This window comes from Myxine glutinosa, chromosome 5 (assembly GCF_964187855.1).
Source record: "Myxine glutinosa chromosome 5, kmMyxGlut1.1, whole genome shotgun sequence".
Classification (NCBI taxonomy): domain Eukaryota; kingdom Metazoa; phylum Chordata; class Myxini; order Myxiniformes; family Myxinidae; genus Myxine; species Myxine glutinosa.
The window spans coordinates 202,082,048-202,098,947 of record NC_136265.1 but is presented as its reverse complement, the minus strand read 5'-3'; the positions used below and the strand labels follow the sequence as shown (position 1 = coordinate 202,098,947).

General features: G+C 44.3%; 1 protein-coding gene across 1 annotated transcript in view; it reads right to left on the bottom strand.

Moving 5' to 3' along the window:
- Positions 1 to 2,222: 2,222 nt before the first annotated feature.
- The window catches only part of LOC137426507 (nebulin-related-anchoring protein), a 57,557-nt gene continuing 42,879 nt past the window's right edge, over positions 2,223 to 16,900 (bottom strand). The window contains exons 12-13 of the mRNA XM_068115094.2: positions 15,859 to 15,945; positions 2,223 to 2,966 (exon numbers count right to left, since the gene is read on the bottom strand). Of these exons, the coding sequence (XP_067971195.1) occupies positions 2,817 to 2,966; positions 15,859 to 15,945 (237 nt within the window). The 3' untranslated portion in view covers positions 2,223 to 2,816. The remainder of the gene's footprint in view (positions 2,967 to 15,858; positions 15,946 to 16,900) is intronic.

Sequence of the window (16,900 nt, the reverse complement as noted above, 5' to 3'; positions counted from 1 at the left end):
CTATGTCTGGTCGCAGTGCTTTTTTTCTATGTTCACGCTGGATGGGATCATCAGGTCATACGTGATCATTATGTCCCTGTTTTCAATTATTTATTTTGGTCCATGTTTCTATGAGTTTTGTAAAACTGGATATTGAAATTTCTGCAGATGTGCCAGTGGTTTACTCGACATACTTTGTTGTGCCTATGGGTGTACAGCTATTCTGACATGAGTTTTTAACATTCTGATAGGTGACTCATGCCTTCTGTTTCTACCTTGCAGAACCTACACTTGTCCGACTCACTCACTCCCGCCGTCTTTTTAAAACCATTGGTGTGGTGTCCTTGGTCTTAAACATTAATAATGATTTGTTCTCCTTCCCAGTTGAGCTGATCTTTTCTTAGCCATTCCATTGATCCTTGTCTATCCCCAATCTGTCCAACTCTTTTTTTTCCCCCAGCTCTTTTGTCTTTCTCCCAGTTGTCACTATATACATATCTGCTGGTATTTCATCTTGTATTTTTCTTTTGTCTTTTTGTAATTGTTGGGTCTGCATTCATTGCTGTTTCGGTTTGGTGCGTGACATCTTCCATTCACAACTGATTTTGGAAGTTTTTTCTGGTTTGTTATGTTCATACTTGTTAAACAAATTGTACTCTTAAGCTTTTCACATACTCAGCTAATCCTACAGTTGTCATCCTGTGCACTTGGTTGATCACCATCAGGCCGCTACCTCCTTTCCTCAGCAGGTACATTCTCGGGATGCATTGATTTTTGTCGAACATTTTTGGATATTGAGGAGTTTCCTTGTTTTGATAGAAAAAAAATTCATTTCTGCTTGTGGCCAGTTTACTATTCCACAGCTATATTGGAACACTGGTACTGGCAGTTGGTTTATGGCTTCGATTTTGTTCCTTGGGGTGAGTTATGTTTTCATGATTTTGCTTCGTTCTCAGCAGATATTATTTGGCAATTGTTTTGCACATTTTTTATGATAAATTGAGTGGCTCTCTTCTACTCCTTCATTTTTTAGCCTGTTATATTTACGTTGATATTAATGTTATCCGCTTTTGTTGGCCTACATTGTACAAAACGAATGTGTACTTGTCACATTTATCTAGGCCAAATTCCATTTGGATGTCGTCAGAGAACTGTTGTGTGTGTGTGTGTGTGTGTGTGTGTGTGTGTGTGTGTGTGTGTGTGTGTGTGTGTCAGTATGAAGCCTTTTCTTTGATTTCTATACAATTCCACACTCCTTGACCAATCTCCACCAAATTTTACATACGTGCTGGGGGTGCACCCATAGTCTGGTCAAGGGCACAACGTCCTCCCCCCTCTGCAAGACAATTCTCTGTATGTGTGTGTGCATGTCCCGAAAATCGTGGGAAAAAACACTACATGAGACTGAGAAACTGACCTCAAAGAAGGAAATGAGGCTATTTGGCCCAACATTGCTGTGCTGCACTCCCAGATTAATTTTTTTGCTACAACTTGAAACATCCATCTTCTTGATGGTTTCCTGGATTGTAATTAACCTGATGTTGATTGAGTGACCCAACTTGTCCCTTAAACAGTCCCAATCCCCAACCCAGCCCAAATCCCCTAAAAAACCTAAATCCTTAACAATTCAGCAGAATGGATTGTGGTTGGACCATGTGCCACAGCTTTAGAGTAATGAAAAGGAAAGCTAGGATGATAGTAAGGTAAGGGTCTTTCACTCCGAGTAATTAATGCATGGAGTGGTCTCTCTGGGAAGGTAGTGGCAACAGAAACGGTAGATAAGTTTAAATTGGAATTAGATAGGTACCTATAGAAGCATTGGGGATAGAGCGGTACATGTACATTGGCAGGACTGGGAGGTAGTTCAGTTATGGGTGAGTAATTGTACACATGTGGAATGATTGTGATGTCACTGTGAGGGTCTTGTCAAAAGGTGAATGTGCTGTTCAGTCTTTCCTTACCCTATAACCCCTCAATTTCCCAAAAAGAAAAGCACCCTATAGTACCTGCTGTTCTCCTCCGCACCTCTTCTTCCCCACCCTCTCCACCCCCAATTCAATTGGGTAAATATTAGGTTGGTTTCGGACCATAGATGATGAATACACTGATAAATTAAATCGATGTAATTTGGATAAAGCACAGTTGTGTTGGACCAAATGTCCTCCTCCTATGTCCAATTCCCCCAAACCAGCCCTAAATGGCAAGTCTGGCCCAAAACACGAAGAAAAAGAACCATCACATCCTTCAATCATGAATAATTTTTAGTTTGAAATCAAGTAGGCGTCGGCAGTGGTGAAACAATAAAGCGTAACAAAACGACACAGGCACGTTCATCATAATTCATTTCGAATATTCAAAAGAGAAATTAAATTACGAGCAGGAAGCCCCATTATAATAATTCCTTGTTCGTTGGAATTAAAACAAAGTAGTGGCAATGTTATAGCACAATAATAAACCGTTATAACAAATCTCTATCATCTGAGGGCAAGCTGGCATTTGTTGCACGCGGAGGAGTGCTTTGCAAATGATTTCTTTGAAATTAAAAGTAATTGCCTTTATAATAATAATAATAATAATAATAATAATAATAATAATATTATATTTTCTTCCATATGCAAATGATATTTTTGACATTTTCTAGATGTGGCATGAGAATGTTGCCAAACTAATAATTTTGTTAATTATATTGATTTTAGTTTTCTGAAAATGTGCCCAATCTGATGTATTAATCCAGCAGATTGGGATTCAGGTTACTGGGTAGAGGCTCAATTTTGTAAGGTGAAGGTAGAGTGAGATATCAAGGGCAGGTGATTTTAAGGTTGAACAGAGGGAAGAGTTCAGGTATGAGCTTTTCTCTTTGAGTGCAAAATCTCGAATGCATCGAGCATCACCCCTGGCTGCAGTTGGCTCTTCTGAATGTCGTCCATTTGCTCTGCCCCGGCCTGTCCGCTGCTCGCCTGAGGTTCAGCTCCGTACACGCCCGTGATCTGTGTGAGGCAAGAAGAGATGCAGACAAAATGTGTTTTTTGTTATTTGCTAGAAGGAACCATTTAGGTTAAAGTGCGTAATCTGGTGATGACAGAAGTACTGGGATTCAAATCCAGGCTAGACAGCTTGGAGGAGAGGGTGAATACCTCCAGGCCACCATTCCAGACCAGAGATGGTTTAATCACCCCCTTCACTCCAGGAGATCAAGCAGATACTGCACCATCATCTCATGTCATTTCCCATACTTGCCTGTGATCCTTCCTATGGGACTCTTTAATTGACAACATTTTGGTGGCCATTCCAAGTTGCTCTAAACTCCTAAAGGATTTAAGACCCAACTAAAAAGTATGGATTAGTATCACTTATAGACCAAGCAGGGCCGACACATTACCCTCATCCCTCAATCAAGGCCATTTGTGATCAGCCTCATTACCCTCGTCTCAATGGGTGAACATTCTCCCTGTGAATGTGGCGAACAAGTCCAAGAGTGGCACTGAGAGGAGCAGATTTTCTGCAGTTCTAAAGCCGATAGAAGAGTTTTTTTCGATACACGTTCGAGGCTCGTGGAAGAGCTAGAGCAGAATGGAAAGGGGGGAAACACCAACAGCAGAGTAGAAGTAAGAGTGAGATCAAGGAGAGGGGGAAAAGCACACGTGGGGTGAACAAGATGTTCACAAGCTGAAACACAGCGAGAAGAGGAAGTGGAAAGCGGGGATGAAGCAGAACAGGAACAAATCGACCTACAACGAACAAATGAGAAGAGTTGACAGAGAGTGGAGATATCACAATAACCTGGAAAAAGGGATTGATTGGGAATGGGGTCATTTGGGGGTATATATCATTAGTATGGAGGATGGCCTAAGGTAGTAGTGAACAGTTGTCTTGAAGCCCTGGGGGGAGAAATGGGACTGTCAGACTGGGGAAGTTGGTTCAACAGGCAAGAGAAAAGAGCAACAAAGGAGTGGAGGTGAGCAATGAGCCTGAATTTTGTGAGGAAGAGGATTACTGGCAGACCATGTGCACCTGTAGAAACCTGGGAGAGACAGGGGGGAGAGGGTGCAAGACCAAAGAGAAGGTGGTAGAATACAGAGAGGCCACCAACATGGTGCGCATCAACATAGACTCGACGACACCACTGACGACACCTGCAACCGCTGCCAGGCCGCTCCACACACAATACAACATATCATGGAAGACTGCGTTGCCCTGGCTTCATGTAGGTGAACGCATTGATTCACTCTACCTAACAACTTGGATGTGAGGGATCTCTGGTTCGCTCCTGTGAGATCGATCGGCTATCTCCATGCCGCAGTTCTGTTCAACCACAACTGACTGGGGCAACACAACAACAACAACAACAACAACAATGTGTCTGCGATGCAAAAGTAACAGGCCTAGATGCTCAGATCTGTCAAGGGGGATCCAATTATTTTGAGGGCCTTGCCTTCCACGGAATAAAGAAGAGCAAGGTGTGAAGCAGATGTGCCAGCCAGAAAAGGAAAGAGCACATAAATTACATTTTGGACAAGGGCATGAGGAGATATCGATGTATTTTCACTTTAATTACAAGTACAGACATCGTTTAAATCAACATCGTAGGTCTACGCGATTTGAACTTGCACTCGGCTGGGAACCCTTGAAACAGGCCTACCAGCTCCATTTTGTTTCATTCTTTCACACCTGGAGTAATTGAATAAATAATTGTCTGGTAGGAGTGTTTCTTTCTCCTCCATAACACTCAGCCAAACTCCACATTCTTGGAAGCCACAAGGAATCCTCATTAGTGTAATGGCAATAACAGCCCAACCAGCTGCCGAGTGCTGATATATGGCATCTGGCTCAGAGCTGAGGCCTGCATAGGTCTATGTAATAAGCTTCAAACACAATCATAGAAAAGTCAAGGTATAGTGGTCACAGTAACGATGGGCAAAAGGTCACGCATTTCAGCTACAACCACCCAACTTGCAAACGCATCCGGATCAACAAGTAGGGTTTCTGATTCAAGAGCTAACTGCGCATTCGCGAACTATGCGCATGCGCAAGATTGGAGGTCACGTCTTTTCGAAGCTGTCCATGCGCTCATGCTTTCGAAGTTAAGTAATTTTTCACAATTGTGCTTTTGTCAAAACTGTATCTATCTTTCGGTGTGTGTACCTATCGTGTGTCGTTAGTAAGATTCTCGGTGTTAATTTTTCATACATGTATACAAAATCGTCGGTTAATTCGTGTCGCGTATTTTGAGGCCTAGTAGGTGACCATGTCCAACCTTGAGGCTTTGTTTTTCTCTCAGCGGTCCGTCGATTGTGCTGCAATTACTTTCGTTCTCTGTTTTTGTCCCAGTCTTCCACCCAATACTTCCTTGTTTAAAATCTCAACTCAAAAAAAAAAAACCCAAAAATAATTATTTCCTTCTCTGTTCTTATTCGTTTTTTCGTTGTTCTTATTTGTTTGTTCGTTCTTCGATCACGTGTTTCACCCCCATTTCCATTTTCCATTTCCCCAGATAGTTTTTACTGCTCAATTTAAAAATGTTTAAACTTTCCCCTGAAGAACTGTATTCTGTAGTATATTATAACACCTTTTTCTTCTTCTTCTATAAAAGGATGCTTTCGACTTGCTCACCAAATCTATTCATTCCAAAAAAAAATTCCATCTCTTACAGTTCCTCTTTTCTACATTCCCAAAACTCTTCTGCCCTCCACCCCTCCTCCAGCGTCCTCAAATGTATTTTTGACTCGAAGGTCACAAGAAACTCATTTTGCAACAAATGTTCGTTTCCCATTAATCGTACACTTTCTAAAATCCAATCTCACCCCTCCCCTCCAAATCATCCCCATAACCCCTCCCCTCCAAATCTTCCCCATCACCCCTCCCCTCCAAAACTTCCCCATCACCCCTTCCCTCCAAATCTACCCCCTTGCCCCTCCCCTCCAAATCTTCCCCATAACCCCTCCCCTCCAAAACTTCCCCATCACCCCTCGCCTCCAAATCTACCCCCTTGCCCCTCCCCTCCAAATCTTCCCCATCACCCATCTCGTTCAAATATTCCCCCTTGCCCCTCCCCTCCAAATCTTCCCCATCACCCATCCCTTTCAAATCTTCCCCCTTGCCCCTCCCCTCCAAATCTTCCCCATCACCCCTTCCCTCCAAAACTTCCCCATCACCGCTCCCCTCCAAAACTTCCCCATCACCCCTCCCCTCCAAATCTACCCCCTTGCCCCTCCCCTCCAAATCTTCCCCATCACCCATCTCTTTCAAGTCTTTCCCCTTGCCCCTCCCCTCCAAATCTTCCCCATCACCCATCCCTTTCAAATCTCCCCCCTTGCCCCTTCCCTCCTAAACTCCCCCCACACCCCTCCCCTCTGAGACTCTCCCTCGCTCCTCCCCTCCTAGACTCCCCTCTCACCCCTCCTCCTCAAAGCGTCCTCCCCACTTCTTCCCCCTTCCAACTTTCACCTTCATCTCCCCCAACCTTCTGCCTCGCTCTTCCCACTCCTCAAATAACCCCTCACTGTGCCTCACCCAATTACCATCAAACCTTTTGTCCGCCCCATTCTTCCCCTTCTCCAAGCTATTCTGAAATCTCTGACACACCTTCAACAGCTCTCCCTACCACTTCCTCCTCTTCCACATCTTACCCTACCCCTCCCCCCCTGTTCTGTATCCGATGCTCCCCCTTCCTCTTCATCAACGGTATGGACCTCAAACATCCGGGGCCTTCGCTCAAACTTGACTGATCTCTCCATACAGGTTGCTTCTGACAAACCAAATGTGAACTGCTTAACAGAAACTTTCCTCCTTCATGATGTCTCTGATTCCTTGGTATCTCTCCCAGGTTACTCCCTCCTCCGGTATGATAGACCTGAGCCTCGTCCTGGAGGTGGGGTTGCTATCTTTATTAAAAAAAACTCTCTTCCTCACTCGCCCTGCACTGCCCTCTCTCCACCTCACCTCCAGGAATACCTTTGGCTACGGCTTCCCCTTCGCTCCCACCTTTTGTTCATATGTGTGATGTACCGTCCACCAAACAGTGATGACTCCATCTACATCTCGCTGTCTGATAATATGGACCAACTTCTATCTACCCATCCCAACGCTCTCTTCCTCATATGTGGTGATTTCAGTTGTCACCATGCCAGTTGGCTGGGTGTGTGTACCTCTCTCACCAGCCATGGCTCTTCAGCAAAGGACTTCTGCGACTCACTGGGACTGACACAATCTGTCAATTTCCTGACCCGGATCTCAGTCAACGGAGCATCTTCTCTTCTGGACTTGGTTATGACTAACTTCCCTGAAAATGTCTGCTGCTCTTTTTCTGCTCCAATCGGCTCATCTGATCATGTGCTTGTTAAAGTGGACATATCTCTGACCATTCTCAGAGAGCCTCCTCAGCGTCAACGAGTCTGGCATTTCACTCAGGCCAACTGGCACGGTCTTCAAGCAGCCATCAATCATCTGGACTGGTCTCCCATCTCTACCGCCTCTGACATCAACTCATCCTGGGAATTCTTCCAAAGTAAATTGCTCTCTCTCATGCACAGATTTATCCCATCTCGTCTTCAGTTGTCATACCCTTCCTCCCGTCCATGGTACACGGAATCTTGTGGTGAGGCTGTTGCCCAGAAACAACTTGCTTTCGTCTCCTGGAAAGCAAATCCAACGGAAGGAAATCTCATTTCCTTTCACAAAGCCCGAAACAAGTGTGTGTCCACCCCCATGAGAGCCAGGAAACAATAGCTCTCCTTTCTCAAGACCGAACTCTCTTATCTGTTTACCTCTTCCAAATCCTGGTGGCATCTGGTCAAATCTGTTTCTGGTGTTTGTTCCCCCTCCATCCCCTCCCTCACCTCAAACGGCTACACGGCTGACTCCGCACGTGAAAAGGATGAATGCCTCAACTCTGTGTTTGCCTCTAAATCTTGCGTCCCAAACCCATCCCTCTCTGTACCCACCATACCCAGTCATACCCAGCTGCTCCTAGACTCTGTGTCCTTTCCTCCTGACAAGGTGGAAAAGTTTCTGTCAACCCTCGACTCTGATTCTGCAACTGGACCTGACGGCATCAGCCCCCGGGTCCTAAAATCCTGTTCTTCCGCTCTTTCACTCCCTCTCTCTGTTCTCTTCACCCTCTCTTTTGCTCAAGGTCATCTGCCATCTGCTTGGAAATCAGCCAACATCACCGCTTTGCACAAAAAAGGTGCAAAAACAGATCCGAGCAACTACAGACCAATCAGCCTTCTCCCAATTATCAGCAAAGTCGGGGAATCCATCATTGCTTCGGATATGAAATCTTTCCTCTTCTCCAATGGCTTGATCTCTGATCATCAATTTGATTTCAGACCTGGTCACTCTACTCTGGACATGCTGCTTCTGCTTTCTCAACAATGGATGGAGGTCCTCAATGCCAAACAGGAAATTAGAGCTGTCTCCCTTGACATATCACGTGCCTTCGATACGGTCTGGCACCCCGCTCTGCTCACCTAACTCTCCTCCTTTGGTATCCATGGAAATCTCCACGCATGGCTGGCGGACTTCCTCTCTAGACGTAGTCAACGTGGGGCCCTGAATGGGTTTCTCTCATCTCCTCTTCCTGTTCAGGCTGGAGTTCCCCAAGGCAGTGTTCTGGGCCCTGTGCTTTTTCTGGTCTTCATCAATGATCTCTCTGACTCTCTTGAAAATCCTCTCTATCTCTTTGCTGATGACTCTACTCTCTGTCGCTCCATTCCTCATCCCTCAGATCGGCAGTCTGCATCCTCCTCACTCTCTGCAGACCTGGACAAAATCACAGACTGGGCAAACAAGTGGAACATGTCTTTCAATCCTGACAAATCTCACACTCTTACGATGTCTCTCCGAAAAGACTGACTGGACAACCCTCCCATCCACTTTCTGAATAATCCTCTCCAAGAAGTTCTGTCACTCAAGCTTTTGGGTCTCACTATCTGCCATGATCTTTCCTGGGAAAACCACATTTCAAATCTGGCCTCCAAAGCCAATCGCCGACTGGGCATCCTCCGTCGTGCGAAGTCCTTCCTTGGCACACCTGAGCTCCTCACCACATACAAGGCTTTCATCCATAGCTCAATGGAATACTGCTCTCCCCTCTGGACTGGTGCTCCTGCCTCATACCTAGCTCGTCTTCACGGTGTTGAAACCAAAGCGTTCAGAATCACTGGAATCTCCCGCGATGAAGCTAACTCCAAGGGCCTTTCACTCACTCACCGCAGGCAGGTTGGTGGTCTTTCCGTCTTCTACCGACTCCTCCCTGGCCTTGTCCCCCCCCCCCCCCAGCTCTCTCTGGGCTCTGTCCCCCAAATATTCCTGCAGGTCACACAAGATCTGCCTGCAACCCTCTTATGGTTAAAGTGCCAAAATCAAGACTCTCTTCTCACCTTCACTCCTTCATTCCTCTTTTCTCCCGCCTCTGGAACAAACTCCCTCACTCTCTTCAATCCCACTCCACCCTCCAGGTCTTTAAATCAGCTGTTCACCACCATCTCTTATTTTCCCCCATCCAAAACCTTGGTCTTTTCTACCCCCGCAAATTTCACCCCAAATCCACTTTTTTGAAATACCAACTCTTGTCCTGGAAGTCCTTGGTGTCCTTGTGTTTTATACTTCTCCCACCCCCACCCCCCCCCCCCCCTTCCCACACCTCCTCCCCCCAAGCCCTCTCCCTCCCACACATCTCCCTGCTCTCAAATGTTGTGTTTGTGTGCTTCCCCTTCTCTCCCCATCTTGTCTTCCGCTCCCTCTTTTTATATATTTTGTTTGTCTGTTTGATTTGTTTGTGAAATAAATGTTAGCTCTTTCACGAGCCTCGATTCAGTATACAAAAAAAAAAAAAAAAAAAAAAAAGAGGTCTTCTACTGCAAACCCATTGGAGAATGTAATTGGACCACTTCACAAAATCTCATGACAGCAAATTTTAAAAAAAAGTCTTTAAATACCAAAATACTTGATCAGACAAGAGTCGATGCACATCCAGGTGGCCAGGTATTGTTTGAAAGTTGATTGGGACGACTGTTCCAACCTTGTGTTAAGTTTAACAGGTCTGATTGGATACTAGGATTGTCATGACCAATGAAATAGCCGCATACAGGCTCTCAGCTACAGTCTCATGCAGACCATCATTTTTATGTTAATCAATGTGCAGGCCGCTCAACTATGCGCTTCTTCTTCTTTTTACGCATACAGCACTTGGCTGCGGGTAGCACAATTTGATGGAGGCGCAGCTGTGCCACCGATGCAGTGGTTGAAGATGCATAAGTTGCCCCTTGTAGGTTGAAGCAGTAATTTGGTCGGGCTGCCGGTGATCGCTTGTTTCTATAAATCCTTATTTCTTAAGGCTGACTGCCTAATCCGCAATTGGCCTCCTGGGCGTTGCTTGATTGAGTACATTGGATATCCCTAGGGGAAATCGTTAAATTAAGTTAAAATCCTAATAAGCTGTGTGGGATTAACCCATGCTCAATAGGCCACTCCGCTCAGGCATGCGACTGATCAAATGGAGCTCTAACCTTGGCTATCTCTCGAGGCGAGACCTCATTTGAGACAAGTGCCATTTGCGGCTCCGTGCGGGGTAGTGTACACGTGACAATATATTTAATGCTCTGTCGTTTGTGTGCGTCACCCAAATGGTGAACGGCACGTCATGCACTTCCTCTACCTCCGGACGCATCTCTACAGTGTCAATTATCAGACTTCAACATCGCCATTCCACATCAGCACCAAGGCAGGAGGAGTGACCAAAGCATGAATGCGATCTGCCTAAAACTAGCCAAACTCGAAGGGGTTAAGTATTAAACAAAGTCTATGTCGCCGAAGACACCGTTGGATCGCTGACATCCGCCAACTCATACCAGTAGATGGGACTCCCAGTTTAATATCTATCTGAGGGACCACGCACGCATTGATGATTCATTAATAATAATAATAATAATAATTCATTTATTTTGTATAGCGCTTTTCCAGAACCCAAAGGCGCTTTGACAGAGTGCAAAACATAATGCACAACAATACATGAAAACAACAATTGCAAAAAGACAAGAATCAATAGGGAAATATTTAAAGCAAAAGGAGGGAGAAGGAGAAGAGATAGTCAGGGGTTAAATGCTGTGGGTTGAATGTTGAATGCAGTGCTGAACAGGTGGGTCTTTAGTGATGTTTTGAATGTGGTGAGTGAGGAGGAGTCTCTGATGGTGTGAGGTAGTGAGTTCCAGAGGGCGGGAGCAGCGATGGAGAAGGCCCTGTCCCCCCAGGATCTGAATTTGGTCCGGATGGAGGGGGTAAGGAGGTTGGTACCAGCAGAGCTGAGGTTGCGGGTGGGAGTGTGTCTGGAGAGGAGGTCAGCCAGGTAGGATGGGGCCAGGTTATGGAGGGCTTTGTAGGTCAAGAGGAGGATTTTGTACTGGATTCTCTGGGGGATGGGGAGCCAGTGAAGCTTGTAAAGGACGGGGGTGATGTGGTCACGGGTCCGGGAATGGGTGAGTAGACGGGCAGCGGAGTTCTGAATGTATTGGAGTTTATTGGTGATTGTTGAGGGTGAACCATAGAGGAGGCTATTGCAGTAGTCCAGACGGGAAGTGATGAAGGCGTGGATGAGGGTTTCTGCAGCCGTGAAGGAGAGGGATGAGCGGAGACGGGCGATGTTTTTCAGGTGAAAGAAGGCTGTCTTTGTGATCTGTTTAGTGTATTTGTCGAAGGAGAGCGTTTGGTCAAAGATGACGCCAAGATTCCGGATGTGAGGGGAGGTGGATACTGGGATACCGTCGATGTTGAGGGCAAAGTTATGGGTGGATTTTGTGAGCGTTTTTGGGCCAATGATGATTATTTCAGATTTATCACAGTTAAGCTTGAGGAAGTTGATTTAAAGCCAGGATTTTATTTCAGTGATGCAGTTTGTCAGGATAAAACCTTGTCATTAGTCATTAGACCTGTGGAACTACCTGTCTACCTTGCGTACAACTCATTTTATTTTATTACTTGCAAAATCGAAGATTTTTCAAGTATATTGGTCGGTTGCGTTTGTGGTTCTGTCTGTCTGTCTGCTTTTCTGCTTGTTTTTTCTTTTTGTTTGCCACCGGCCTACAGGTCACAATTCGAAACCGATCGTCACGAAACTTCACGAAGTTGTATAGGTCGTCCCAATTAAGAAGCCTATTGTTTTTGGGGTCAAAAGATCAAAAGGTCAACATAGGCCAAAGGTCACCAACTTTGCCAAATTTCTAAAATCCTCAATTTTCATCCGATTGACTTGAAATTTGAGGAGGACTTGCATATCTGGTCACTGAATTCAACCACCAAGTATATTTGAGGTTAACATAGGCCAAAAGGTCAACATAGGCCAGATTTCTAAAATCCTCAATTTTCATCCAATTGACTTGAAATTTGAAGAGGACTTGCATATCTGGTCACTGAATTCAACCGCCAAGTATATTTGAGGTCAACATAGGACAAAAGGTCAACATAGGCCAAATTTCTAAAATCCTCAATTTTCATCCGATTGACTTGAAATTTGAGGAGGACTTGCATATCTGGTCACTGAATTCAACCGCCAAGTATATTTGAGGTCAAAATAGACCAAAAGGTCAACATAGGCCAGATTCCTAAAATCCTCAATTTTCATCCGATTGACTTGAAATTTGAGGAGGACTTGCATATCTGGTCACTGAATTCAACCACCAAGTATATTTGAGGTCAAAATAGACCAAAAGGTCAACATAGGCCAGATTCCTAAAATCCTCAATTTTCATCCGATTGACTTGAAATTTGAAGAAGACTTGCATATCTGGTCATTGAATTCAACCACCAAGTATATTTGAGGTCAACATAGGCCAAAAGGTCAACATGGGCCAAATTCCTAAAATCCTCAATTTTCATCCAATTGACTTGAAATTTGAAGAAGACTTGCATATCTGGTCACTGAATTCAACCACCAACTATTTTTGAGGTCAAAATAGGCCAAAACGTCAACATAGGCCAAGTTTTTAAAATTCTCAATTTTCATCCGATGGACTTGAAAATTGAACAGTATTTGCACATTGAGTCACTAAATAGGGAAACTAACTATTTTTGAGGTCAAAAAGTCAAAGGTTAACTCAAGGTCAACCTTACAAAATCATCATTTTTCATCTGAAAAATCGTCACTTTTCTTCCTGTTGACCCAAGCTTTGATCAAGATTGTCAATTTTAATGTTGATGAAATGGACAATTTGCTGTATCAATGGAATTTTTTTTCCTTGGGGTTGGGGGGGCGGATTTTGCAAGTATCGTGCTCCACATGACGTCTTCTTGTTTTATTTATTTATGTATTTTATTTTATTTGGGAATTTTGTTTGTGTGTTTGATGTATGTTTGTGTGTGTGAAATGTCTACCTGTGGCTGAGATTCCAACCCAGACAAGACAGTTTAGAGGTGAGTGTGCCTACTGCTAGGCCATCCTGCCATCCCTCACCGAGAAATGCTTTGAACGGTTTAAATTTAGAGCTGGAGTTGTTTTCATTGGGGAAAACAGAAAGACATGGAGAGAAGACGAGCGCCCTCTCGTGAGCACGTGTTATAACTTCAGTGAAAAGTTTAATTTGCTTGAACCCACAAGACAAGAAATATGTCGTGCATAGCACGATACATACAAAATCCCTAAAATAAGTTGTTGGCCTATGATGACCTCAAAATAATGAGTGGTTGAATTTTTTGGGTTTTTTGTATACAAGATCGAGGCTCGTATAAGAGCTACCATTAATGACAAAAAAAACAAACGAACACATCAGACAAAATAAAGGGAGCGGGACACAAGATGGGGAGAGAGGGGAAAGCACACAAGTACAACATTTGAGAGCAGGAACATCGGGAGATCTGTGGGAGGGAGATGGCGTGGGGGGGAGGAGGCGTGGGAAGGGGGAAGGTGGGTGAGGGGTTTGAGGGGTAAAAAAACACATGGACACAACTAGGACTTCCAGGAAAGAAGTTGGTATTTCAGAAAAGTGGATTTGGGTGTAACGGGGGTAGAAAAGATCAAGGTTTTGGATGGGGAAAGATAAGAGATGGTGGTGAACAGCTGTTTTAAAGACCTGGAAGGAGGAGTGGGATTGAAGAGAGTGTGAATTTGTTCCAGAGGCGGGAGAAAAGAGGAATGAAGGAGTGAAGGTGAGCAGAGAGTCTTGATTTTGGCAGTTTCACCATAAGAGGGTTGCTGGCAGATCTTGTGCGACCTGTAGGAGTATTTGGGGGACAGAGCACAGACAGAGCTGGGGGAGCAAGGCCGGAGAGGAGTCGGTAGAAGACAGAAAGACCACAAACCTGCCTGCGTTGAGTGAGTGAAAGACCCTCGGAGATAGCTTCATCGCTGAAGATTCCAATGATTCTGAAAGCTTTGGTTTCAACAACGTGAAGCCGAGCTAGGTGTGAGGCAGGAGCACCAGCCCAGAGGGGAGAACAGTATTGAATTCAGTGACCAGGTATGCAAATCGTCTTCAAATTTTAAGTTAATTGGATGAAAACTGAGGATTTTAGATACTTGGCCTATGTTGACCTTTTAGCCTATGTTGACCTAAAATATAATTGGTGGTTGAATTCATTGACCAGATATGCTAATCCTCTTCAATTTTCAAGTCAATCGGATGAAAATTGAGGATTTTAGAAATTTGACAAAGCTGGTGACCTTTGGCCTCTGTTGACCTATTGACCTTTTGACCCCAAAAACAATAGGCTTCTTGCTTATGACCAACTTTACCATTTGGTGAAGATCGGTTGAAAATTGCGACCAGTAGGCGACTGAGATACAGACAAACAGACAAACAGACAGACAGATAGACAGACAAAAGACAGAATAACGCACAAGATCAACCAATATACTTGAGAAAAATCTTCGATTTTCGCAGGTAATAAACAAATCCAGTGTAAGAGGATTCCAGAAGGGAATGAGAAACTTCATCATTAACTCGAAGGATGATAGCTCCAGTATTTTGGACAAAGGGAAAGCACCTGCCAAGGTGTGCACAGTTAAAGCTTTTCTGCGACCAACTTTATAAAAGGCATGAGGGGTTAAACCCTCGAATGTGAGATGACTCGCTTTCAGCGGGTTATTTTTTAATAGCTAATTAAGAATTATTACTGGTTGATAAGAATTTGTTTTCCAGAGTTAGAGTTAGTGTTAGGGTAAAGTGATACGTTGAATTATTGGTTTGTCCTTCGTAGTCCAAGATAGCCGTTCACACCTGAATTGGGGACGCCTGGGCATGTGAATTTGTTTGTGGTGTAGGAGCTGCTCCCACCCAACAACCACACCCTGAGATAACAAGCAGGGTAACCATGGAGACCAGACCATTTGTTACTCAGTTTAGTGCAGGAACACACACACATACGTGGATCATCCTGTCTATGAAATGCCAGGATTCAAATCCAGGGTAGACAGCTGAGAGGTGAGTGTGCGCACCTCTAGGCCATCCCGTAAGCAAGAATAATGAAAAGAGAGGAAGACACCAGCATCAGACTAGTCACTAGAGGGACAAAATGGAAACTTTGTGGAAGAAAGGACATGGAAAATTCCAATGCGTTCACCTTTTCTCCTACATTAAATGTTACCTGTCACAGTGGTGTCTGTACTGCTGTGAGTCTCCGTCACATCATCATCCAAGTGCTTCACACAAAACTTTAAGCTTCTGTTATTGTTAACAACAGCAAATGTCATCATAAGATAGAAATACTTTTATGAATGATGAAAATGTTTAGAGATGTTATGAAATGTCATCTTCTTCCACGATCAGACATCAAACCCAAGACCTCACTTAAGCAGAGAATGCACTGCACCACACCTCCACTTCATATTGTTGTGAAATCATTATGTTGTGATGGGAGTTTCACGTGTCATGTGAATGTATTCAGGTTCACCATGCTCTGGGCGAGTCGACGAGCAGACAAGCCAGGAGGTACCCAGGGGGTCCCGCGCAGCCAGGCAAGGTCAGCACGGTAACGCAGCTGTAAGATAAAGCACAATTAATCAAATCACCATAAATATATACATATATATACTTCAAATTTACTAATTAAAAACAAGACCGAAAGTCTAACAGCGGCATAGCCGGGCTTATAAAATATTATAAACCACAAACACGTATGATTAGCTTTTTAAACAGTCGCTAATGCTGTTTGTAGCATTGAACAAATAAATTTGGAGGAATCCAGACATCCCTGAGGTAGGTTTTACTTACAGAACTGAGCTAATATCTACTGTAATCTATATACCCCACAAAGGTTGGGTAAATAACATGCCACTTCCTGCTGCAAAAGTGGTGTTTTTTGTAGCGGCCTTTTGAAACCCACCAATTAAGGTTTTGTTTTGAAAACCACCAATGAAACCCACTTTTCCTGCTGTTTAACACAAAACTGAAAGGGAGGAAGACTGGGGTGTGCTCATTTACCTTGAGGTGTGCTCATGTTCTTGAGACCCGACCATAGATCGTCTGTAATCTATATACCCCAAAGAGGAATTACCCTTCCTGCCGCTTTCGTTGTGAGCAGGTGTACTTGTAAATTAAAATGGCGGTCGGTGGAGTCAGCCATCGTAATGACATCATAGACGTAATGGCGTAGCATGACGGCCGGACACAAAACTGCTGCTACTTTAATATATTGAAGATCACTATGCTTTTGATATTTGATGGTCATTTTAACAATCGGTTTGTTTGTGTTTCAGACTGAATGAAAAGCGTAAAGGTAGAGCATGGCGATTGTGATATATGAGAGGTTCAACGATATGTTCGGCCTGAACGACATTGGAATCAAAATGGCGGTGTGTGGAGCGTCAGCTGTTGTACGCCATAATGACATCAGACGTAATCACATCACCCTGTCATGTGACCAGATCCTCAGCTCTGATTGGTTTAAGTTTGATGGGACATGCATACATATATATGGACAGACAAGCACTGTT